The sequence below is a fragment of the Vipera berus genome, assembly GCF_964194415.1.
Source record: "Vipera berus genome assembly, chromosome: 2".
NCBI classification, from domain to species: domain Eukaryota; kingdom Metazoa; phylum Chordata; class Lepidosauria; order Squamata; family Viperidae; genus Vipera; species Vipera berus.
Genome location: NC_138203.1, coordinates 208,583,585 through 208,611,408, shown reverse-complemented (window position 1 = coordinate 208,611,408; position 27,824 = coordinate 208,583,585). Strand labels below are relative to the sequence as shown.

The following is a 27,824-nucleotide window of genomic DNA, read 5'->3' as shown; positions in this document are numbered from 1 at the left end:
TCCCCTTTGTAACCTAGCTTGATATTTAAATGACAAAGCACAATGGCACTACATCTCTCTTTGAAAATATTTATTCCACATAATACCACGGACATCCTTATTAAATATGTAGCGTATTCCATTCACCACTGAATTTGACTGCCCTTGGATCTGCAAAACCAACAAAATGGCAGCACCAAGTGCTAAGTAAATTCTGAAGAGAGTCGGTTTTATACATACCCGGACAATGTACTGGTATAACATTATCAGGCTGCTCAACATCAAAATATTGGCCACCATGGAGAAAATGGAAAGAATCTTGAGATTCTGGATGAAGACGAGCAATATCACAAATGGTAAGAAGGAGAGGATATATAACTGAGAGCTCATCGTTGGAGCCCTCAGAGCAGTTTCATTGGCACTGCAGTCATTGGTGGTACCATTGGCAGCAGATATAACCTGAATAAATATAATGATAAAAATAAATTGTTTATTAACCAGCTATCTTCCACAGAATTTGTAAAGTGATTATAATAAACTCTACTCAGCAGTAAGTTAACACGAGACTGCCTCAATCTGGTGCTACTCAGACGTGTAGGACTTCATTACACAGGATACAGGATTACTATAGTTAGTCCAACACATCTGAGCTCAGAGGGTGGAGAAAATCTCTCTAAACCACCCAGGATCACGTAAGTGTGCTGAGTGGTATAGGAATTTAATAAACAAATAAAATAAATTCTAATTCCAGCCCGAATTAAGCAGGATTTATAAGGGAAAGCATGCACACTCCAAGTACTTTAAAAGTGTGGTTAATCAAGCAGCACAACACAATACACACACTGATGCAAGGATGCTGAGAAAGACTGAGCTTTGATTCCCATTTCTCACATGATACCACTCATGATTTCATACCCAGACATTAGTTCTAAAAGAAAAGATGGTTGTGAACAGCCATGTAAGAGGACACCACCTGCCCTCTTTACAAAAAAAAGGATGTATCACAGCAGTCAGTACTTCATAAAATTAAACAAACAAAACGACTGCATTTGGCTTTAGATTTAGCGCAAGCTTATTATTAAATCTGCTGAGACACTGGCACCATTTAGCAAATATTAAACTTATGATAGCAAGATCAGGATGAGAAGGGCTTGCCAAGTTATACAACTAATTATAGTATATTCAACTATGAAATTGAGTTGTTGACTTATGTCTCATGATTCATCATGTAAATGGCTGACAGAACATCAGCAACTCAGACAAAAAAACAATGAAAATATTTTTCTCAAATTCAAAAAGCAATGATTCCACAGAAGAAAACACAGCCTGGGGTAAAACAATGACACTTTTGTATTCTGCTTCCCTCAAAGATTAATACCGTTGAATCCAGCATATTCTTTAGGGTTTCTCAAGACATGCAGGAAGCACATCAGAAATGACGTGGCAAATTTCAGAAAATTGCATCTCATCTTTTCTAAATTTAGTGAAAATATTCTGCAAACTAATTTATTGGTTGTATGCATATCTTGCCATTCTTCTAAGAGAAGTCGCATACACAGAATGTTGTTCTGTTTTCCCCAGAACAACAATTTTACAACGTGGTTGATGTGAGAGATGGTGACTAGCACAAAATATGCTTTTATACCAGACAATACACTTGAACTTAAATCTTCCTAGTCCTAATCTAGTTTTAACACACTTTTATTATTGTATTATATTGGGCATAATTATTTAATTCTTTTTAACTCTTTTTTAACTTTTGTATTTACATTTTGATATTTATTGCCCTGTACACCGCCCTGAGTCCTTCGGGAGAAGGGCGGTATAAAAATTTAATAAATAAATAATAATAATAATAATAATAATACTGCACCATACATGCTCTCATTTCATCTTGGTCCAAGCGTAGAAGGGTTTGTTTTGTTTCTGGGAAATATTTTAATTCAGAGTCTTTCTAATTGCAGCTGGATACATATATTTATGATAACCAGAGACTCAACTATGAGTCTCTTGCCATATACATGAAAGAGCTACATGAAAGAGCATGAAAGCAGCTACATAAAAAAGTAAAGTTAGAATAGCGCTTATGATCCTGAATGTTTAGTATACTTGCTTTGGATATTATAACACATTTCTTTAGTGTGATTCTTACCTGTCTGAAATTGTCAGCAAGGAATACAAAATATACACAACAGAAACCCAGCTGAGTAAGAATTAAGAAAAAACTCACTAGGTACCTAAAAAACAAGACATACTGTAAGTATGCAAGATTAACAGTTGTAAATATTTAACTTTCCTGATGTATCAATTCAATCTTCTGAAATATTGCTAAATACAAGGCCAATTAAAAATGTAGTGCTCAGTTTCAATGAAAATTCAAAAATACGTTGGCAAAATGATATCTTATAATGCAACCAGAGACAGAATAAATCAAATCAAATAAAACTCCTGTTATTTAAGAATTACAATTGTAAATTTTTCACCACTATAGTATTATTTTTCTCAATGAAGTTGAGAAGTCATTTCTAAGTAGCTAAGACCTGCTCTCAAAAACCGTGCCAAAATTGTGATGTAATGAATTTCTCAGTAGTTAAATTCCATAAAACATTTTAAATGGAAATGTGATTATTTTATTACTACTTGAATTCAAGTCAGCTCTTGAATATGTCTGATGCTACACTATTATCTTCAATCTGCAAGATCTCAATTCTGTAAAGAAGATGCTCAGCATGGTTTGGCCAACTGTATATTCACCCTTGTATATTCACCCAGCTGGGGCCTTCATAGTTAGTTATATTTGGCAAGGAATTTAATAGTTGGTTCAGTTTAATAAAATATAATATTTAATAGAGTGTGATCCCAACCTCCTTAATGGAGGCAGTAACCTGACCTAAAGAAGTCTTGTCTGGTTTGAAAGACCCAAATCAATCTTCCCTGATCTGAGTACTTCCTATGCACCACAAATGCAACTCATAAAATTCACAGCCAGCATAGCAAAAGAAATTTACCACCATTTTAAGGGACAGTTTAAACTGATCACCATAGATGATACAAAACAGATATAATTAAGATAAGTACCTTCCCCAGATAGAATGAGTTCTGAGCCATGAAAAGGGACCGGCCTCTAGCCCATGCATGACAGCATCCCCATAATCCAGAAATGGTTTTTGATGCCTATTTGAAAAAACAGAAAAGAAAAACAACAGAGATATTCAGAATTGTAAACGATTAATCTGCTTTCTGAAAGGGCATCTGTTGGGAAAAACAAACTTTTGCAATCTATCTTGATAGTAGAAATCTAAGAACACAGCAGCACTGATCTAGGAATATATAGATCTATGAAAGCTGTTTGCTTAAAATTATGGATATTTACCAGTCAAAAACTACTTATACTTATCTAATTCTATCACAGCAGCTCAGTTTGATAAGTATAGGTCCTTTGGAAGGACCTGATGCCAAATCCAATCTAAAAATCTGGCTGACAAATCATACTATTTTATTAAAATGTATTTATTTATTAATAATTTATTGTATATTTATATATTTATATTAATATAAATTCTGTTATATTTATGTTTTTATATATTTCATTGCACATTATAAAATATATATTTTAATAATCACAAAATACAAAGACCTGGAAATAGAAGTAGAATAACTGTGGCAAAAGCAAACAAAGGTAGTGCCAGTAATAATAGGCATCTTTGATGGAATCCCAAAACTCCTGGAGCGCTACGTGAACACAATCAACATTAACAAAATCCCCATCAGTCAATTTCAAATGTCAATTTTACTTGGAACAACTTGTTTCTTGCAACAATACTTTTAATACCATCGATCAACATCTCCCTATCCCAGGTCCGAGGGAAGGACTCAACAGGTGGATAAAAATAACAAATCCAGTCTAAAAATCTGACTGATTGTGCAACCAACCATAATAATAAGTTCTCTCAGTGAGACACTATCATGACATGGTTGTGGGGCTTGTGAGAAAGATGAGAGCTATGACAGAGATTCAGCCATACTGGACAGGTGTCATCAGATAAGCCAGACAAAATGTGTGTCTCCAATAAATAATATAGTGAGACATAATTTAGACAAATCATACCAGATTGTTCATCAACAAGGTCACAAGGACCATGCTAGGTGTTGGACTTGATGGATATTTGGTAACAAATGGGCTACAATAATCAGGACTGTTGGCTGAGCAACCAGGGCCAGCATCCGCAAGACTACCAAAACAAATACATACAGACATTATCTGTTCTTACAAACGAAATCCACCAAGAAAAGAATATTTGAAAAGAATGTAAGAACAGTATCCAGAAACCAAAGTAACTGAACCAGGCCAGCAGATCAATGTCAACTTATAATACAAAATAATACATCCAGAGAAGCTTTGGAAGAACTGCAAAGGTCTACTCAGGGTAAAGAAATCAAAAGCCTTGTTAGAAGTAGCTCAGACTATATATATAGGCAAACCAGAGGGAGCCAGAGTAGACAAAGCCAGCATAGTTATCAAATTATTTTTATTCCCAAACAAGGCACCCTCTCCTCTGCCTTCTCCTCAGAAAGAACAAAGCCCTGTAATTAAGGAGAAAAAAACAAGAAAAATTGAAACAAAGAATAACTGAGCATCTAGAACAGCACAAAAACGCAACGTATTACCATATGTGGTGGACTTGTAAAAAAAAAGCTTTTCGGATTAAAATTTGGTGGAATATGCAGAAGATATTTAAGAAAAAGATAAGGTTTTTGCCGCAGTTATTTCTGTTGGGCATTATTACAGATTGTACTGTTATAGAAACTAAATTGATGTTGAATTTAATAACGGCAGCGAGACTTTTGGTTTCGCAATACTGGAAGAAGGAGGAACTGCCTACTATAGTAGAGTGGACTTTAAAAGTTTCAAACTTGGCAGAAATGGCAAAAATTTCAGCATATTTGAAAGAACAATCGCAACAGAGATATATTTCGGAATGGAGAAGATGGATCGATTATATTCAGAATAAATATGGGACTAAAAATTTTTATTTAGCATATGAATGAATATTAGAATTATAAGATGTATTATTATCTACTTATGTTTAAGGGGAGTTAAAGTGCGATAGGATTTAAAGTGTATTTATAGTTGGTTAGCATATTTTAGCTTAAGTTTGTTAGAGGCAATACCCTGTATTCAGCTCTGGGAAGTCGGGGGGGGGGGAGAGGGAGGGGATGTGGGGGGGAGGGGAGGGAAGGAGTATATGCTTAAAATGTACTGTAAAACTTTTCAATAGAACAGCACAAAAACAACAGAACAAAATTGTCTGTGCTGAAGCTTGTTCCAAAGAAACAGCACAAGAATTGAAAGATTGCAATATCAAACATTAAGCACCAGCCCACTGTAAGAAACAAATCAACTAATGTACAGCATGGATACAGCTGTAACTGAATACCTTGGAAACAATAAAGCAACAAGCGCTATACCCAAGAAAATCAGCAGATACGAAGCTCAAGTTGTATGCCATAAGCAGAATCTCCAATTTCAGTGAAATCAGAAATTCTTCTACCAATTGTCAATACTGGGACTGCAATGAACCAGTCGATACTTGACAAAGAAGAAACAGTGCAGTGCAGGACCAACAAAAAATAATATATAATAATAATATATTAAATGTATATGCTGCCCTATAAGCTCTATAATTGTGAACCCTGAATCTGGGTTGTTTACAATTGTTAAAACATTAAAAAAACAAAGAACAATATAAGAAACACAACAAGGCAACAAAGCAAAAGAAAATGATGGTTAAAAAAAGCAAACCCAGAGAAAAATTTCATATATTTATGCACGCTTAACTGCAGTGGCTATAATTCAGATTTTCTTTTTGTAATTTTTTTAAAGGATTTTATTGAATAGGGTTAGAGATAAAATAGGATCGGGTTAGGGATTAGGGTTTAGGGTGGGGTTGGGATCAGGATTGGGATTGGGATTAGGACAGGGTTGGGATCAACATTGGGGTTATCCCCCAATAACACTTTCATTCTTTAACAAACAGGCTACTATCTGGGTACATATATTCAATTATCAATAGTTAATATAGTAATAGATAACTGCAGAGAATGTAATAAACAATAATCAAAAACAGTATCAGTTAATCAATACATGTCATTCTTCTTACTAATTTATATTCAAAATCACATATCACATTCATTTCTCACTAGTTCGTTTTCCTAACCATTGGTAAAAATTATCCCATGTTCTATAATAAACTGAATCTTCTTTCTCTTTAACGTGAGTCTATCCATTTCCAAACATTCTAACATTTTCTTAATTAAAACCTCTTCAGTTGGTAAGTTTTCATTTTTCCAGTATTGGGCAAATGCTATTTTCACTGCTGTCAGTACATGCAATATTAAATATTCATTCTCCTTCTCATAATTAGATCCTAATATTCCTAACAAAAACAATTCTGGCTTAAATTCTATCTTAAATTCTATTCTCATGCATGTTGTGTGGAGTTTAATTTTTAGAAGTATCTTGAAACTTCAAAAATGTTGCCTGCTTCTTCTGCTGGACCATTGATCTTTTCCATGTGACAATAAAATCTCTCACGCACAGAGGAAAACAAGTACAGGCAGTTTTCACCCGCATAGAAAAGTAGAAACTTCTGCACATATTAGAATCTCCAATACTACATAAACAGAGCAAAGGCAAAACATTGTAGGAAGAGAGATGCATTAATCTATGGGGGCAAAAATTCAGGAATCTGGTAGTAGCTTCTCTGGCTAACAAAACAGCTATTTTGGGCATTGTTGCATTGCTCTAGATCACGGGTGTCAAACTCGCTGCGTCACGTGTCATGTTGCGATATATTGTGACTTTTTTCACATTTGCCGGAGCTGGGGTGGGCCCGGCCTCTGCATGATGCAACCGGCCCGCGGGCCGGCAGCTTGACACCCCTGCTCTAGAAGTTTAGCCTACCCTTTCCCTGATGACTCTCCTAATACCAGCAGCAACAGAAAATCAAGACTCCTGAAATGGGTCACTGGGAAGAAGGAAGAAGCAATTAAGATTTCCTCCTTCCTTCTCAGAATACTGTTGCCATTAGCAATCCAGTCTATTTTTCAACTATCTTACAGAAAAACTGGAAGCACATGTTTACTTAAGCTTGCTGATCAATCTGATGAAGAGCTCATAACGACGAGACCGCTGCTTTCTAGCTATTTATTTTATTTATTTTAATTCCATTTATATCCCGCCCTTCTCCGAAGACTCAGGGCGGCTTACAAGCTTAGCAGTAGCCTTCATTCTATGTATATGCCTGCTTATTAGGGCTTTCACACACACCCCAAGCGGCATTATTACAAAGTCAGCTTAATTGCCCCCAACAATCTAGGTCCTCATTTTACCTACCTCGGAAGGATGGAAGGCTGAATCAACCTTGAGCCTGGTGGGATGCGAACCTGCACTAATTGCAGGCAGCTGGTGTTACTTAAGGAGGCATTAGCCCACTGCTCCACCAAGGCTCTTATATTATTGAAACCAGCGGGAAACCAGCACTCTGGTGGTTTCAAATGATCACCAGGAAAACCTGGGCAGGGTTCTGGAGCAACACATGTTAAGGTTGGAGGTGACATTAGGTCTACAGGTAGATGATTCATAATTTAGACACAATGTAATCCAATAGAGTGCTAGTAGTGTTTCAGTATCAAGGTCAACTGAGCTTTAATTAATTACAGGTTCTTCAAAATGAGTCATTGTAATTCTAGCGCCATAGGAGGCTTCAGGAGAAAAGATGAGCACCATAAAAAACATGACACTTCTTGGGCAGTTCAATTATCGTTTAAAGACCCGACCCGACCCCAAAAAGTGGGGAGAGAGGGACTAAGGGCCCATCTCCATAAGTAAAATTACCCAGTTTGGCTTTCTAAACCAAATTTCACTAGGTTTTGTTAATAGAAATCTGCTTTATTTCTGCATGCCAACTACCAATGAACCTCTGTGCTTGCCCAGGGATGGAGATAGCTCTGAAAACAGATGAATTGTACATCTTCTATCTAAATGGGTGGCTCAGGCTTCATTTTTTGTTTATTCATTTTAGAAGCATTTGAGAAAACACAGTGTGCAATCTGAAGCCATTCCAGCAGCTAATGAAAGATAAAAAGGATTGTGTAATCTTCCCCCACATGACTAAGTGATTCCGTGCCTTCAACACAAGCTAATTCTTATTCCCTGATCTATATTTTGCTTTCTTTATCGAAAGAACTAGTTTGTCACTGTTATTTCAGCTGTTTTGTAACCACCATCATTTTCTTCTAGGGATAGCAGTTGTCGTAATTCCCTCTTACTTCTGGCACAGGTGGTGAGCGCATTTAACGAGGATGTCCATGCAATGTACTGCGATGATTCCAATCACAAGCAAGCAGATGGGACCCAGCTAAACAGTGAAAGAAGAGTAGAATTAAAAACGTACTCTTGCCACTGAAAAGATAAACGCAGGCTTTTAGTAAAACAGAACAGTTTTCAGCCAGTCTTGAAAAAGTCACCATTCAGAAGAGGAGAGGGGGGAAAAAAGAACCAGAAGTGGATAATCTGAACTTTGAATTTTGGTACATCTACCATATACATATTACAGTGTTTATAAATTTTTTGGCTTAATTGACAAACCTTACATTAATTTGTAATCCTTACAAGTTTATTTTATGCCCCATGAATCTCCCAAAATTTTGCTCTCAAAATTCAACAGAAAACCACTCTTTTTCCTAATTATTGTGGCCATAAATGAATTCTTCAAAATGCAAACAACAAAAGCTAAAAATCCAAGCATCTCTTTTCTGATAAGGTCTGGGCTACCTTCCATTGATTGCTAATTGCTGGAAAAGAAACACCTCCTCACCCCAAATCTGTTTACTTGCACCCATGCCAACATTTCTAAATCTCAGGAAGAAGCTACTTAATGATCAATTAAAGTGGAAAACATTCTTCTAAGATTAGAACAAGGAAAAGGGAACCAGGTCAACCTATTTTATATTTCAACTCTGCTAGATTTGAAGGCACACTTATATATATCAAACTTCAGCACTATAGGTGAATATTTATATACCAGAATGAGCAACAGAACCCTCCAATATGCTTCAAAAAGGAAAGATGGAAACTTCTAATATGCTACTATTACCTGGATTGCATATGGTAGAGGTCCCCAACCTTTTGAGCACCAGGAACCAGTTCCATGGAGAAAGTTTTTTCAATGGACCGGACAGTGCGTGGTTTTGTGTGCTGCCTGCATCCCATGGATGGAGCTTTGCTTGTTTGTGCTGGACTGGGGGTTGGGGACATATGGCATATGGCCATGAATGTGTCTTAAATGTATCTTCCTGAATAAGCTACATTTAGACAGCTGTTTGTAGCATATTAAGCCAGAAACAAACCCATCTCTGTTTGGCTTAACACAAAGTAGGAATTCTGTATGAGGACGCATTGATTTGTTTGTGGATATGTGTTTAATTTAACACTTCTATACCCTGCAAAGGTTTGGTGAATTAATTAAGTTTATTTCTCTCAGTTTTCAATTTCCTCTCTCCAACTTCTAACCGTTTAAAAGAAGTTACACAAAATCTATGCATGAAAATATATTATTACTTTTACTACAAATTTTTATACACTTTTACTAGTATAAATGTCTTTGCAACCAACTTTTTCAACATAGAGCATTCTTGTGTTAAGTTTTTATTAATGCATACTTTTGTGGGAAATGCTTAATATAAACTATCAAAATACAAATGTGTGTCAGTCTAGAAAATGTAAATTAGATAAATATGAAACATCTTTCTACTGTTTCTTCAGCATAGTTTCTATTCACACTCACTATATTAATCTTATTAATACTGTTAGTTCCTTTGAAACTCTATTTTGTGCTTATTTTTTCCTGAAACCTATCTTTAATAAATATGACAGAAGCACCAAAAGCCAATGGATAATGAAGAAACTTGTAGCTCCTTAAAGAGAGGTTGGTTACAGCATCAGTTTAAATGAACTATAATTTACTCCATCAAATACATAAAACTACAAAGGTCCATAATTCACCATAACTCTTTATGCATCTGTTTAAGAATAGTGGAACCCCCAAACATGTATATAAATAGACATAGTCTTTCTGGTGCCAGAAGGTTGTGTTATACTGCAACATGCTTCTATTTTTATTTATTTTCTGGTTCTTAAACAATTGTTTTAAACCATTTTTCTATTATTTATCATGTTGATAATCCACTCACTCCTCCAGATGTTTACTGAGGAGATGTTTCACTGGTTTTGATTCTTCCTCTTTCAAGCAGACCTCTCTATATTAGTTGATTATGTGGTTTTCCCTCTCTTAGCTACTTCCTCTTGATCCTGTTATTCACTTTGAATCTTTATTTCCATGCTGACACAAGCCATTCACTTTTTTGAATAGTCAGTGTGTCATCTCCTTTTCATAATAGATTTGCTTGCATTATTGCCATCCCGATGTATTATTATTATTATTATTATTATTATTATTATTATTATTATTATTATTATTATTATTATTATTATTATTATTATTATTATTATTACATGCTCTAGAAACAGAAAGCATGAGAAAGGTAAGGTTAATGTTAGTCCTTTGAGGTGGAATAAGTCAGGAAACAGACTGTACAAGTCTGGCTGGAACTTAACTTTATTGATATAGGCCACAATAACAATATCTTGAAAGCTGACTGAGGTTTCCACTCTCTCCTCTTATACATTAGTCTAAGGATCAAGAAGAGAACTAATAGAGAACTAATAAGTCCTCTTCCATATCAGGTCTGGCTTCTTTCTCGTGTTTTCTCTTTTTCTTGGCCTTAAAGCATACTTTTGCAATCATTGTCTCTACTCTGCTTCTTCAAAACCATCTCCTTGGCTCTCTTCAGTTACCTACATTCACTTGTGCTAAGGATGTCAAAATAATATAATTAGTATTGTGTCTGTAGCTAGTTCAGTTCTTTTATATACCACATACATGACATTAGAACTATTTTGATATAACCTAGTTTAACTTTAGTTTAAAACTCTTGAGGGCAGATGTCTGAAGAACTTTGAATTGCTGAGAGAGCTTTAATGCTCAAATTAGAGTCATCTTTAGTTTATGGAACATGCATAAAATGTTAGGGTGCAGGATGTCCACATACTTGAGGATATGTTTTTCAATATTACAACCTACATACTTAATAACCTAGGTAATTATTTCACAGAACAGAAAGTAAATATATTACTCAGGCTGAGTTGAGTGAATATTATCTGATGTACAAACATGCACTTCCCAAATGTTAGATGGTTATCAATAGAACAAGATGAGGAGGACACTAAAAATACTCTAGCCTAGATGTTTGCCATGGATTTTTTTCAAATTGCTAGAAAATGTCTGAAGTCCTCTTTTTTCAATGTAAGCAAATGTATGATCTGTTTTCTCTGTTGTAGCATGTATCCTGGATGCTGTAACTATTTTATAAGCAGTAAGGGGCCACTCATCATAATAAACTTTAATTAATTATCTTATTGCCTCTCTTCTTCCCCGGTTACAAGGACTTTTTAAAACTGATATGTGGCAAATCCCGCAGCATTTCCATAAACCTAGTTGATGCAGTAGTAGGAAAAAATACCAGTAACTGAAGGAAGTAATACTTTACTCCACCTATAGCATCTTGATTATTCTTCTCTGGATCCAGGGCTACCAAAAATTAAGCTTGTGAACTGTCAACTACTAAAAATTATATTGCCAGACTTTGCAACAGTGACAGTTAGTTTAGAAATGATAGCTCAGAGGAGGAGGAGAAGAGATCGTGGTTTTTTTCCCCCAGAACAAAATTTAACTGCCAACAACACAAATTTATTGCTTAAACAAGTAAGAAATAATGTAATGAAACTTGCAAGGCAGGTCTTTTTCTCATAGAATAGAATAGCCATGTGACTCCAGCAACTGAAACCAACCAAATGCAAAATTCTTACCACAATACCAGAATTTTTGATTGCTAACGGAAGTCCTAACAGGCCAGTGCCAATGTTTCCTTTCAAGAGATGTATTAAGGTTTGGTACCATCTGAAGGGGGAAAAAAAAACAATACAGAGAGATTAAGTCCTCCAAAGAACCCATGGTTATTTCTTCAACCTGAGGGATGTAGAACCTCCAATGTTCCAAACGTTGCAGAACTACAATTCTAGAAGCCCAGGAACCACATATAAAGTCGAGGATCTCAGGTGTTGAAGTTCAGCAATATCTGGTGGTTCTGAAATTTTTCATCCCTGGATTAGGGCAAAAGAAATGAAAACTGAAGCTGAAAGATTGCACTGTCTTTGGAGGTGTGGGAGTGCCCTATATAACTATGTTATATTAATTGCAACATACATGACAGCAGCCAGACACCAATTTTACAGAAAGTAAGCAGCTGCCGTATCAATTGTTAACAGAGAATTGACTCTATGTCCACATTTTGGGCAAGGTAGCCCTGTAGCTTAAGCAGAACTAGTAATTCAATTGATAACATGAAAAGATGTCAAGACAGGCTTTCAAATAATATCACACTAGTAAGGTCACAGATACAAATTAAATCAATGTAAAGGTTAAAAAATGTCACAGTTTGTCCAAGAAGCAAAGTTGGTTTTGATTACAAAATATTAGCTTTTCTTGCACTTAACTGATATAGATTAGAGATGCCAAATCAGGGACTTTAAAAAAAACCCTCAGGCTGAGAACATGGGTCATTACTTTATGGGGATTTCTGTGTGTCGTCTTGAGCAAAGAGCAGATTTCCATGTTCAGAATGTTTGGCAAGAAAATACTTATAATGGACAAATCTTTAAAATGGGGAAGCTGGCAAGTCATAGTCATCTGAAGTAGTCAGAGGCCAGAAGAAAATTGACTTTAAAAAAATGTTACATAATTCATAATGAAATAATTCATAATCAGGGTACAAGTCTGTATGCTGTATCCCCAGTAAATTTAGTAAATTTATCTGTGAATGACCACTGCTTTAGCTTTTTATCTGTAATCTGAATAGGCCCTGGCATGATGCCTGCACGCTTAGCCTATGCATTTAGATCCAGACTGATTCTAATGAAGAATAAAACCACTTACGTTGTTCCATTTGTTTCTCCAAATCGTTGATAGGTTGATGGACTGGAAATATTGTTCAAGCCATCTGGGAAACTGCCATCGGGAGTCACATCTGTTGAACTGTAATCATTGTAGTCTTCATTACACAACCTCTTGGTGGACATTGTGACTGCATTGGGAAAAGCAGTATTAGTAACCGTAGTATTTACTAACTCAACATTTCCCCCCTGGGGTTTTGTAGCCTCAATTACACAAAATTTCTCTAGATGGACCATGGCTGTAGCACAGGTGTCCTGCTCCTATGAATGGAATAAATTCTGGCAGATAATTATATATGTAGAGTGCCACACCTTCTGACCTACACAAAGAGTTGCAACAGGAGCATATTAAAAGGAAAACTCCAGATCAGAGGAACGCTTCGGGATCAGCACTTTATTATAATTACCACTGAAGTCAAAGTGTAACACTTTCAAAGTCCAAAACACCCACACTTTCTCCTCACGGGCAAGAAATAGCCTCTCTGAAATTCATTCACCCACTACCACTACCTTGAAGAATATCAGCACAGATTTCTGCACTTTGCAAACTGCAGCATTTCTATCCAATTCTCCCCAGCCATTTTGTACTCAGAAAAGAGGTCAAGTAAAATCGTAAGGGTAGCTTTCTATCAACTAGTTCAGGTGATGTCTCTTTGAAGTGTGATTAGACATTAAATCCCAGAATTCCTATGCAATCTGGCCGGGCTGGTACGCAATTTTATTTATTTATTTTATTTATTTATTTTATTAAACTTATATACCGCCCTTCTCCCATAGGACTCAGGGCGGTTCACAAGGTTTTTAAAACAATCCAACAAATTACATAAATTAAAACAATTAAAATGATTAAACTAACCTTGAAACTAAAAACCCCAATAACAATTAAAATACAATTAAAAACCCCAGTTAATATTCTCAGTCCAGGCCAGAAAGCTCGAAGAGCCAGGTCTTCAGGTCCTGGTGGAATGAGCGAAGGTCAGGGGAAGTCCTCAGCTCTACAGGTAGCTGGTTCCAAACGGTCGGCACACCCACAGAGAAGGCCCTCCCCTTGGGTATTGTCCGCCAGCAATCTTTTACCAGCGGTACCCTGAGAAGACCCTCCCTGTGGGAGCGCACAGGACGAAGGGAGCTTGATGCCGGCAGCAGGTGTTCCCTCAGATATCCCGGACCCAAGCCATTTAGGGCTTTATAGGTCATCACCAGCACCTTGAATTTCACCCGGAGGGCAACCAGAAGCCAATGCAGCTCGCGGAGTAGAGGTGTTACATGGGAGTATCAGGAAACCCCCATCACAACCCGCGTGGCTGCATTCTGCACCAGCTGAAGCCTCCGAGTGGTCCTCAAGGGCAGCCCCATGTAGAGAGCGTTGCAGTAGTCCAATCGGGAGGTCACGAGCGCATGAGTGACTGTGCGCAGGGCATCTCGGTCCAGGTAGGGCTGCAACTGGTGCACCAGGTGAACCTGGGCAAAGGCCCCCCTGGTCACGGCTCCTATATGGTCTTCAAAACTGAGCCACGAATCCAGGAGGACACCCAAGTTGCGAGCCCTATCAACGGGGGGTAACACCTCACCCCCCATCATTAAAGATGGAATGGACTGGTTAGTCCGAGATGCCGGTATGCACAGCCACTCAGTCTTGGCCAGATTGAGACGAAGCCTGTTTCTCCCCATCCAGACCTGGACCGCCTCCAGGCAATGAGACATCACGGTGAGGGCATCACTGGGTTGGTTCGGGGTGGAGAAAAAAAGTTGGGTATCAGCGTACTGATGATACCCCACCCCGAAACCACAAATTATTTCGCCCAGCGGCTTCATATAGATGTTGAACAGGAGGGGAGAGAGAACCGACCCCTGAGGAACTCCACAGACGAGAGGCCTCATAAGAAGCTGTCGCCTTGAAGACCACAATGAAGAAGAATGAACTAGAGGAAAAACAGTGGGTGTCAGATTTTAGGGATTAAAAAAACAACACATGAATTCTCCAACCAAAATTATGACAAAACTTTTTACTCATCTCCTCTCATAGACCCTCACTCAGATACAAAGACAGAGTGAGATCAAACTAATTTTGATCACATTGCAATGACTTTTAGTTGATTCGGCATTCATTTCTTTCGTCCAACTTTTTTTTTTTTATTGAAAAGTTTTATCATACATTTTATCTTTAACAATCCCCCCTTTCGTCCAACTTTTAATGTCAGTTATATTGTCCAATTCTCACTCTGCCAGACAGAAAGGGTATACTGCAGATCCCATTTTTTTAAAGAATTTTGACTGCTAGGATCCAGGAAGAGAGCCTCAACCTCCAGAAGTGAGGCAGCCCCACTCCCTCTTCTGGCCTTCAGAAAGAATGTTAAGACCTCTGTCTGCCAAATGGCCTGGGAGTCAAAAATGTGATACGCAACCCTGGTATGGTTGGTCTCATGAGACTGTTTTCTTTACCTTGTTAACTTTTAAACTTTTAATATTCTAACCCCACCTTTTAAATGTCTTTAACATTGTTCTTATTTATGCTTTTGTATTATCTGTTTTTTTGTTTTGTTTTTTACTGTGAGCTGCCCAGAGTCATTGAGGTGAGATGGGTGGTGTACAAATGATGAATAAAAATATATTTCCTTATTGCTAAAAAGCTTTCTCTCACGAAAATCTGGACAAAAGGAAGATATTTTACTCAGATCAACTTTTGGTTTATCCAAAGAAATAGAACTAATAAGCACAAATACTCGAAGTGCAGGAACTGGCTGGGTAATATTATATTGGCTGTGATAGAAATGAAATACGTTTTGTCTTAGATTTAATTTTTTAACTTTATGACTTTTCTTGGCAGTCATATTATATCATCTTTGGTGATTATGTCTTTTGGGAGCTGTAAACTGCAAAATTCTACTTAGAACAATTTGCGTGCTATATTACTGAACAGATCATATTGTACTTATATAAATATGATATACTTATATATACTTACAATGACCTTAGCAGGAAGCTAGCCCTCCTTCAGATATAATGTTAAGCACAGAGCGCTCTATGAACCAAGTCATTGTGCCTTGTTCAGCAACTGTGACATGAAAGATCCTGACCCAGCATTATATATAAACTGTTCTTCAAAAATAATAATTAAGAAAAATAGGAGCACTAATATTGTACTTATATAAATATGATGTACTTATATATACTTACAATGACCTTAGCAGGAAGCTAGCCCTCATTCAGATATAATATTAAGCACAGAGTGTTCTATGAACCAAGTCATTGTACCTTGTTCAGCAACTGTGATGTGAAAGATCCTGACCCAGCATTATATATAAACTGTTCTTCAAAAATAATAATAAAGAAAATTAGGAACACTAAACGTGTTTTTTCTTCCATGAACATCAATTCCTCAAAATCATGGGTTTACGGTAGCTATGAACTCAACAATTATTTAATCGGAATTTTATATTGATTTTTCCAATTTATGTTCATAGGGTAAACTTGAGAATAAATTGGAAGGGAAACTACTTCCTTCCCAGCTTTCCATCCTTCTGAGGTTGGTAAAATGAGGACCCATATTGTTTAGAGGTAATATGCTGGCTCTGCAAACTGCTTATGGAGGGGTTGTAAAGCACTGTGAAGCGGTATATAAGTCTAAGTGCTATTGCTATCTTGAATCCAAACTTGAATTTGCTATATTTGCAGATTCAAAAGAGGTACATGGACACTCCTTCAGAGCTATATGTTAACATCAATTTTTCTGAGTTGATGACCGAATGCTATTTTTGGATTGCAAGACATCCTAATAGAAAAAACTGGACACACTTGGAAGATCTTCTGACTGTTCCTGGAAAATAGAGGCCTTGCTAAGAAGAGCTAAGAAGATAGGATGTTTTGAGACTTGACTTTTATAGGCCCTTTCAGGTCTATTTTTTCCTTTTAATGTATGACCACAATGTTATTATAAGTAAATAAGAAATAATAGCTTTATAAAATGGATTTTATTTAACAGTTTTACTTACATACAGTATTATCTATTCACATTTAATTACTATATCAAATTAAACACAGTTGACGCCTTTAGGGCATTCTAAGGATATATTGATACTATTTTTCTATAATATTTTAATATGATAACCATGGACATAATCAGTCGCCAGTTCAAAAAATATTGCTTAGTTCAGCATTAAATTACTGAGACTCCAACTGACTGATAAAAACAATGATTTGAGAGAAATGAATCTTTGAGCTTTTAAGAATTTGCTACTACTCTGCTTTGGGAAAGAGGTGATGAAATTAGTCATAAAGAATTAGCCATTTTCTCTTCTAAAACAAATTTGGAAAAACTGATCAATTGGGCTAGCTTTGGGGGAAAAAGACTACCTGTCCTATAGTTCAAGCAAAGATAGTTTTCATGTATAAATAAATACTGAATATTTCATGCAACAACATTTTCTTTATTTAAACTTATTGGCCACCTAACTCCAGTGGATTCTGGGCAGCCTACGGAACTAGGAAAAAATTAAAAAGATCTAAAAACATTGAATCACATTGACAGCTCAGACTATAATAATCTAATGGAGAGCAAAACAATGAAACAAAACAGGGCACTGAATGAATAATATACATCAGTCTCAGCCCTAAGAACAAAGTCAGGTTTTCAAAGTTTTCAGGAACCTCTGGAGAGAAGGTGCCAAATAAAAAACAGACAGTATCTGTAGGTACACAGACTTTCTATAGTTTAATCTTATTATATCTTGGGGCAATAAACAAAGTGACAATCTCTCTACTAAAAGATGGCTGAGGGGAAATACTTTTATACTGCCAAGCTTTATCCACTGTAACATTTGAATCTGGGAACAGGTAAAAAGGCCAGCCAGTGGTCTGTCCCTGACCCCAACAATAAAGACAAAAAGGGAGGATGTACATCAATTTTATTTAGTTTGATCAAAGATCAGTAACAAAGAGAAACAACCTATCACTCCATCCTGACTCCCACAAAGATAAAATGATATTTAAATACCAACATAAAATTTGCTTAAAGAGGCCAAAATGAGCACATTACTCAATAGAATCTGGATTCATTTTGTCAGAAGATATTGATGGCTGCTATGCAAAATGTTGCAACATTCTGTGTCACAAGGGTTTTTTTCCTGACAAAAGAAAGTTAATGTGAAATGTGTTAAACCAACCTGGAACATGTAATAAAAAGGATAATACATTAGCCTTCTTAAACAGTCATTAAAGCAGAAACTATGTAGCACGAATGGATGAACAGCAACAGCAAGGAATCACATGGACAAGTTCAGCAAGCTACAAGCTCTATATTTTTCATATTGTTTACCTACTGAAGATAAGATGTTAAATGTGGCTCTAAAGGATAATGTTCGCTGATTGGCAAAATCATGTACTATTTGTTCTCTGTTGTTCTCTGAGATAAGAATAGTTTCGCTTTGATATCCAATGCCTATAAGCTTTTTTTCTGATTATTTTCTTATCTAAGGAAAGTTCCAAAAGATGAAGAAACTCTACAAAGAGGTCTCACAATGAGAGTTTCTCCAAATTTATTTGAGACCATGAAGACTAAAATCGGCAGATGGCATAAGAGGAATCAGTCCTGTAGAGAAATAATGGCATTTAGGCCAAATGTATTATTCACAGCCATGCTCTTGTTTCAGTCTTCAGCTGAGCAGACTCTAATCTCTGGATTGCACTGGATTCACACTAGTAACACCAGAGACACCCACAAGATGTATCACTTTCCTCAGTAGTGTCATCATAAGTTCCAGATTCTTTCACACATGTATGTGAGAGCATGATACAGGTACAAAAAATACATCATTTCAGTGCAAGGCTGCCTTAGTCATTTGCTCCCTCTTATCTGTCTCCCCCCCTCCTCCCCAATTACGGTAGATATTGCTGTGAGTCATGTTCTTATGAACTTAGTCTATGGTAACTGCAATAACTTGTAGTTTGGATAAAAATCCATCTATGAATTACAGAGCAATCACACTAAGGGTCTAACAAAAAGTTGTTGCAAAGCTGCACGAATGCATTGCCCACCTTTCAGGCAGAAGAATTTTAGAATCACTGAAGTTTCTTTGAGCTTGTAACATGACAAACTCCGTGTATGTTTTTACGACCTCAAAATTCTGAAACATTACTAGAATATATTAAAATTCCACATTTGTTCTGCTGTCCTTCTATTATCCATCTCAAATTTAGATACTTTTGCAAAAGCTATCTCTTTAATCTGCTGAAAACTAATTACTAGCTGGTTTTCCTCACAAAACTGTGCTAAGTTACTATAGGCTCATTTAAAGCTAACTGAGTTAATTTTTGCATTATTATAAACAGCAAGAGTGACACATTTACTTCTGCTATTTTGAGAGGTTGCAAGTTTGAATCTGAAAATGTCTTTGTAAATATGTTTAACTAAGATTGAATAGCAAAGGAACTAAAATACAATGCTATTCAACTCGCTTATTTACCAAGATCTGAATTAACAATGACACTTGTAGGTTACTGATAGCACCAGTTTGGTCTAGTAGTTAAGGCACCCCACTAGAAAATAAGAGACATTTGAACATGAGTTCAAATCCTGTCTTACCCAAGAAAGCCAGCTGCATGACCTTGGGCCCATCACTCTCAGCCCAACTCACCTCACAGGTTGCTGTTGTGAGGAAAATAGGAAGAGGAAGGTGCACTGGATATATTCACCACCTTGAGGTAATAATAATAATAATGATAATGATAATAATAATAATAATAATAATAATAATAATAATAATAATAATAATGATGATGATGATGATGACAGGATATGAATAAATAAATATTCTAATTTGGGAATCTTCAGATAGTTTTGAAAAAGAAATATTCAAATGAACTATGTATTTGAGCAATCATCACATCCTGGGCTAAGCATATTTGGCTATTTTGAATAAAAGGTGAAAATATCCATGGCACCCCTACGAGCCAGACCATATACCGATGCCAACCAATCCTGACCTGGCAATGAACATGTGAGAGATACAAAAAGACCTCTTAAGCCTTCCCTCCCATTGACATCCAGGGTGAAATTAAGTGTGTCCCACACTTAATATCAGACACCCAAATAAAAACCAAAAGAAATCCCCTCAAGACTTGGAATTTTTTTGCACATGCTTAAGACTCTCCAGATGTAGACCTGTCACCTAAAACTGACACCAAAACATATAAAAGATATGAGCATTATCTCACCCTGCGGGTGAAAAGGTGGCACTTCTTCCCAGACTCAGCACAAGCCTTCCAGGCAAACCATCTCCACAGCACTAATAGGGCCTAGACTTTCCTATAAATATTTCCAAATCTTGCTTTCAAAGCATGCCATCTTCAAGGGCAGAACTGTGTGTTATTATTTGCTGTCAAATAAATTCAACCTCCACTTCAAGTAGGTATCCTCTGCTCACTTACCCAGCCCAGAGCAGATCAGAATTTTCTTCTAACAGGCAAAGAATGCTGAAGAAATTTAGGCAACATTTAATCCATTGGGAAGCACAGGGGTCTATGAGCGAGCCCCAATGGTGCTTTTTCAGGAGGCAACTGGACTTCCTTGTTTTTCTTTGAAGAGGTTTTGCTTCTCATCCAAGAAGCTTCTTCAGCTCTGACTGGATAGTGGGGAATGGAAGGACTTATTATATTCCTTGCAAACAGCTGGTCGTTTGCATTCTTTTAGAGGGTCGTTGGGGCCATTTGGAAGTTTACCTGTGTCTTCAGGATCACCTGAGTAGCGCAAATGTGTATGGAGCTTTCCTTGGCTGTAGGATATTTTCTGCCCTGTGTCCCTTCACTGTTGAAGACAGGCACAGGTTGTTGGGGATGAGTCTGTGTTGTCTGCATCTCAAACTGAAGCACAAATGGTTCCTGTAGTCTGCAATGTTTTCTGGAAATCCGTTCTTATTCCCACACCATTCAAAGGGTGTTCATCCCAAAGGAACTATTTGCACTTATTGGGCTGGCTCTCCTGCACTGCTTTCTGGGGCTTCCTGCTTCCTGTGGAGACGCAGCAAAGGCAGGAGCCCCACCCAATAAGCTTGTCAGCTTCTCGGAGAACAGCGTAAGGCCACTCTCTTTTTTACACACACACACACACACACACAGAGAAAGAGAGACACAGAGAGAGAGACAGAGAGACAGAGAGAGAGAAGGGAAGTGCAAGTGCCTGTCTCTGTCTCTCTCTCTGCAAATGACGGAGGACTGGGAGCCTCAGGAGAAGACTGAAAGAGACGCGGGTTGCCGACCCATGATCAAGTCAGAACTGAAGAAGCTTCTTGCATGAGAAGCGAAATCTTCAAAGAAAAAACAAGAAAGTTCAGTTGCCTTGTGAAAGAGCACTTTTGGGATAACCATGACCTGGATTATTGAGAATCTCCATACACATCTATAAGCTAGCATTTGCTTAATAGGCGGGAAGCATTTTAGATCAAATAACAACAAACAAGTATTATTTAGGCTGAAATGTTGATCTTTACAATTTTAGATTATATGACAAAGAGTTGTTTGTACTAAAATTTTGATTAAGCCTTCTGATCTTTGCTCGGTTGTAAAATATTCAAATTGGCCTACTGATATCTTGTCACTGTGTAGAGATAAAGCATTACTGTAGAAATTTAAATATAACATCCACAGGCATTGTCTTATGTAACTTTATACAACAATATCTGAAACTCTAACCAAAACCCACTTTCTTATAAATACATTTTTAAAAAATAGGCACGTGGGGAGCCAGGTTTGTCACAGAATCCATCCCCATTGCTGAATCACAGGGAGTTTCTTTTATTTTCAAATATATCATGAAATTTATCTTCTCAATGTCAATTATTTTTTTTAAATGATTGGAAATGGCCCCAAAACAATTTATAACATTTAATAAGCAAGCAACATTGATCATTCCTAGTACATGGCAGAAGTATTTGTTTTGCCAGGCAGGGCAGGAAAGCTCTCCAACAAATCTGAGTTTGGATAGTTATTCAGTAACAATTGAATCAAATAATCCTCCTAGCCCACTAGAAACATAAGGAGTGAACTAAAAGAACACATACACAAGATTTTTGTTATACTCCTACGCACCAGGACTTAATGTCACCCTATAATTTCTGTAAAAATGCACAAGAGCCCTACTTTGAAAATTAGCCAGTAGAGGCACTTTATCACAAGTAGATTTTTTATTTTTTTTAAGATTAGAGATTACAAAACAGCAGGAAGCACAAAAAGGCTAATTCTATCCTAAACAGTAAACTACGGAAAAAAATAAAGAAAAAGAACCCTGCTAAGGAAAGCAGAACTTGGAAAAATACCAGACGAACATTTACAACCTTAGATAGGAGAAATGTTAGCAAAGCAAAAGGATCTTTCGGAGATCAAGGGTGACCTATATTCTTGTCCTTTTTTGACCGCAGTCCAAAAACACAGCATTCAAACACCAACTAAACTACAGAAAACTGTCTTTGGCATGGATAGAGTATTCAAAACTCAGTACAGCTTTAGAAATTATAATTCTAGAAAGTTTCCTGCTCCTATATTATTGATAATAATGCAATAGTAGTGCAAAAGACAGATGCTATGGTTTACCTTATTTGGTTATTGCCTCCTAAAGATGGTCACTGTTATGGGAAGCTGTAACTAAAGACCAACTTGCTGAGTTGAATCACAAGCTGATGTATTTTCACAAACAGAGAGGATATTATATTACACTTAGGCTCCAACCTTCCCCTCTGTTCTCCAGATGTGTTTAAATTCTGGAAAGTCCTGGACTGGTTCTCACTGATAGTACAAATGGAAAACATCGCTGAACGAAAGTGGTACTTAGGATCAATTCTCACAGTCATGTGGTTACAATCCAGGCACTCAGTGACATGCTTGCAGTTACGACACTGCAGCATCCTATGGTCACACAATCCCCATTTGCGACCTTCACTACCAGCTTCTGACAAAGTCAATGAAGAAGCCGGCAGAAAGTTGCAAATGGTTTGATCTTGTGATCTCACGCTTAACAATGGTGCAAGATTTGCTTAACTAGAAACGCCGGAACTGCCCCTCGCTAAACGATGTGGTCACATGATGTCACACTTTGTGATGTCACTATGGAAATTCCAGTTGTTAAGTGAGGACTACCTCTTCAGAGTTCATACATGTCTGGAGAACCTCAGTTAATAATAACAATAACAATAACAATAACAATAATAATAATAATAATAAAGTTGGAAGGGACCTTGGAGGTCATCTAGTCCAACCCCGTGCTCAGGCAGGAAACCTTATACCATTTCAGGCAAAAAAAGGTTGGAGAGACCTGTTTGAGATTCTTAGTTTGACAACCCTTCTTCATTGTTCCTGCATCCTACTTTGGCTAATGCAGCATTCCTGAAACTCTCTATTTGGGGATTATAGAAGTAACTATTAGATCTAGCTTTGAAGCATTTTGTAAGTTGCCTCCAGATCACTTCCCTAAACAGGAAGAACTTCATTGCAGAAACATATTTTACACACAAACGTACCTACCTACACATGCACATAGAGTCATTATCTATACCCAGCCTGCTCCAATAAAAATATTTGTACAGTGCTGATACACTGCCTTTTTCTTTTCCTTGTTCCTTTATTCACAACTATTCCAATGGCAATTATTCCAACATGCATCAAACATTGTTCAAAGCACGATATTTATTTAGACATCCTAATGTAATTGTCTCATTTTTACCCCTTTCCTAGTACAAGAAGATCCATAGTTTCCAACCGGTTACATATATATCACTTCTGTAAACAACTATTCAAATTCAGTAGAAAAAAAAACCCCAATGCCTTTCACTTGCTTGGTTTTCACTTTTTTAACAAATGCTGTTCCCGTGATTAATTTCCCCAGCTTTCACATAAACCTACTTCACACGCAAATGTTTTCTCAGCTGCTATCTGCCGGACGACCCACTCCCCAGCCTCCAACTGCCCACCTCCCATCCCCCGGATCTGCCAGCCATGCGGACCGCCGCACAGCTGGGAGAAAGCCGGGCGCTCCTCTGCCTCGGGGCCACTGAATGCTTGGCCGCATCAGCGAAATGAAAGCAGCTTAGAAAAGCAGGCTCGCTTGTTTTCCCCATGCACGCAGCCAAGCCTCTAGTCCTCATGCCCCCCTGATCCTCCTAACCTGTCCCCGCCCGCGCCCTATCAGCTGCCAGCCTCCTTTCGAGCCAAAGCCAGACCCACCTCCACCATTAATCTCTTTGCCTTTTCCTTTTCACCGGCTTTCCATTTTGGCCCCTTCCTGTGACAGGTCATCGGATTGAACTTGCTTTCTCCCCTCACGTGACCACGCCGGGTCCGCGGCCGACGTGTAGATGGTGGTGTGACGCTTTTCGGGAAGGCGGACTTCTCCGCCCGGCTCGGCAAGTCAACTTCCGCCCAAAAGGACTAAACGCGCCTTTGTTTCGTGTTTTGTTTTGTTTTTTTGAAATCTTCACGCCGCCGACTGCGGCTTGGACTGCTGCGCCCCTTAGAGGGACGCCCGTCCGTTGCAGCGCTGTTGCTGCAACTGCGCTAAGCTCGGGCGCGGGTTTTTCTTCTTCTTCTTCTTCTTCTTCCTTCTCCCGCTCTGCGGCGGCGCTTTCTGCAGGAGACGCGGTGGCCAAAGCCGGGCCCGCCTCCGGCTGCGGTTTAGCTCCCTGGGATTTTTGCCAGGCAAGACCTGGCTGCTGCTGCTGCTGCTGCTGCTGCTGCTGCTCCTGCTCCTCCTCCTCCTCCTCCTCCTTCTTCTTCTTCTTCATTATTATTATTATTATTATTATTATTATTATTATTATTATTATTATTATTATTATTATTATTATTATTATTATTATTATTGGGACGCGGTGGCTCAGTGGGTTAGGACACTGAGCTTGTCGATCGGAAGGTCAGCAGTTTGGCGGGTCGAATCCCGAGTGCCGCGTAACAGAGTGAGCGCCTGTTACTCGTCCCAGCTTCTGCCAACCTAGCAGTTCGAAAGCACGTAAAAATGCAAGTAGAAAAATAGGGACCACTACGGTGGGAAGGTAACAGCGTTCCGTGCGCCTTTGGCGTCTAGTCATGCCGGCCACATGACCATGGAGATGTCCTCGGACAAGCGCTGGCTCTTCGGCTTTGAAACGGAGATGAGCACCGGCCCCTAGAGTCGGAAACGACTAGCACGCATGTGCGGGGGAACCTTTACCTTATTATTATTATTATTATTATTATTATTATTATTATTATTATTATTATTATTATTATTAATTTGGTTTTTTTATTAAAGAGTTTTACAAAAAAAGATTTTACAATACATCCCCAAAACCCATCCACCCCAAACCACCCCCCTTCCCCCCCCACTTCCCAGAGCTAAATACAGGGTTATAGTTATAATAATCATATTCTAACTAAAGATTATCCATAATGTAAAATTAACCAAATTCATGATGTGCTTTAACTCCCCTTTAACAAAGATACATACAAAGTACTAACACTAAAATTAATAACAATATCCCTCTAAAATCTACTCATAAGCTAAATGGAACTTTTTAGTCCCATATTTATTCTGAATGTAATCTATCCATCTCCTCCAAACTGAAATATATCTTTCTTGTGAATGATCCTTCAAATAAGCAGAAATCTTAGACATTTCTGCAAGATTCGAAACTTTAAACACCCATTCTTCTATAGTAGGCAAACTATCCTTCTTCCAGTATTGTCCCACCAGTAACCGTGCTGCTGTTATCAAATTCAACATCAAATTGGTTTCTTTAACATCACAATTATTATTATGCATCTGCATTGAGCTCGGTTGGTAGCAAAAACACTAAAATTAATAACAATATCCCTCTAAAATCTACTCATAAGCTAAATGGAACTTTTTAGTCCCATATTTATTCTGAATGTAATCTATCCATCTCCTCCAAACTGAAATATATCTTTCTTGTGAATGATCCTTCAAATAAGCAGAAATCTTAGACATTTCTGCAAGATTCGAAACTTTAAACACCCATTCTTCTATAGTAGGCAAACTATCCTTCTTCCAGTATTGTCCCACCAGTAACCGTGCTGCTGTTATCAAATTCAACATCAAATTGGTTTCTTTAACATCACAATTATTATTATGCATCTGCATTGAGCTCGGTTGGTAGCAAAGCGTCAAGGAGCTTTCTTAGTATAGTTCTCAGACGTTGCTGTCGTTATTCCTATGAGAAATCAGGAAATCATCCCGTGTGTGTGTGCGTGTGTGCGCGCGTTGTGGTCTCCTTTTTCGCGGGGGCTGCTCTCTTGCTAAAATGTGTTCTGAGGCCTGGAATATTTTTGGTGTTGTTAAGTGCCCTGAGCTATTTCGACGTGGAGAAAGTAAATGGTAAAAAAAAAATAGGAGTGGTTTCCAGCCACTGATTTTTAGCTGCCACCAAAGAGCGGCAGCTTCGGATTTTTGATAAAATTATTTTCCTAGGAGGCAAAGGAAAGGAAGGAGCTCTTGCGTGGCCTATTGATTTAATGCATTATTATTTTTGCCAGATACCAAATGCATACACCTGGCTCATTTCAGCCATGGTTTGTTGAAACAGGACTTGTTCACCTCCTGTTTGGATCAGTACGGCACACTATATGGGCTCTCACTCTTCAGTTGTAACTGGTTCAGAATGCTGTGGCCTGGGCAATTATTGAATCAGTCTTTGCCAAACTGCATTGGCTTACGCTGCAGTCCAAGTTGTTGGTTATTATTATCAGGAAAAACCTGTTGTGGCACAGGGACACGTTATGCGACTGCCTGCCTCCACTTTGTTCTGCTTGGTGCATAGATTCAACAAAATCAGAATGCTCTAGTCTAGGTCCCTTCTGTGAAAGAGTGCCATCTAGTGGGTCCAGGAAGCATAGCCTCTTTGTCAAAGCACCTGATCTGTTAATAAGGCTCTTAAGACTTAGTCAGTGTTTCTCAAACTTGGCCAATTTAAGCTATGGGGACTTTAACTTCCAAAATTCCCCAGCCAGGCTGGGTTAGATGCTTCTGGGAGCTGAAATCCACACGTCTTAAAATTGACTGCACCTATATTCAACGTTCCGTGCTCCTTTGGCGTCTAGTCATGCCAGCCACATGACCACGGAGACGTCCTCGGACAAGCGCTGGCTCTTCGGCTTTGAAACGGAGATGAGCACCGGCCCCTAGAGTCGGAAACAACTAGCATGCATGTGCGGGGGAACCTTTACCTTTACCATATTCAACAGTGAAGGGACCCTGGACAGAAAACATCCTACAGCCTTAGAAGGCTCCACACACATTTGCATTACTTGAGTGACCTTGAGGACACAGGTAAACCTCCAAATGGCCTCGCCTCAATGACTCTCTAAAACAGGGGTCTTCAAACTTGGCCCTTTTATTTTTATTTATTTTTTATTTTAATCCCATTTATGTCCCACCCTTCTCCGAAGACTCAGGGCGGCTTACAGTCTAAGCACAAATCAATGTGCTTAGCAATAGCCTTCATTCTATGTATATGCCTGCTTATTAGGGCTTTCGCCCCCCCCCCAGCGGCATTATTACAAAGTCAGCTTATTGCCCCCAACAAACTGGGTCCTTTTATGACTTTTGGATTTCAAGTCCTTCTATGACTTGTGGATTTCAATTCCCAGAATTCCTCAGCCAGGCACTCTGGTTGAGGAATTCTGGGAGTTGAAGTCCACAAGTTTATTTATTTTCTATTTTCAATAAATAGAACTG

At 38.0% G+C, this 27,824-nt stretch overlaps 1 protein-coding gene across 3 annotated transcripts in view; it reads right to left on the bottom strand.

Moving 5' to 3' along the window:
- Positions 1-24,868, bottom strand: part of LOC308663912 (proton-coupled amino acid transporter 1-like) — a 43,508-nt gene extending 18,640 nt beyond the window's left edge. For 2 of the 3 annotated variants that reach the window (XM_081320714.1, XM_081320713.1), the window contains exons 1-7: positions 19,692-19,786; positions 13,095-13,242; positions 11,969-12,059; positions 8,311-8,399; positions 3,058-3,153; positions 2,132-2,216; positions 220-438 (exon numbers count right to left, since the gene is read on the bottom strand). In XM_081320714.1, the coding sequence (XP_081176840.1) occupies positions 220-438; positions 2,132-2,216; positions 3,058-3,153; positions 8,311-8,399; positions 11,969-12,059; positions 13,095-13,242; positions 19,692-19,710 (747 nt within the window). In that variant the 5' untranslated portion in view covers positions 19,711-19,786. Of the gene's footprint in view, positions 1-219; positions 439-2,131; positions 2,217-3,057; positions 3,154-8,310; positions 8,400-11,968; positions 12,060-13,094; positions 13,243-19,691; positions 19,787-24,319 lie in introns of those variants that run through there. The other variant, XM_081320715.1, reaches the window with a different exon arrangement.
- Positions 24,869-27,824: the final 2,956 nt, after the last annotated feature.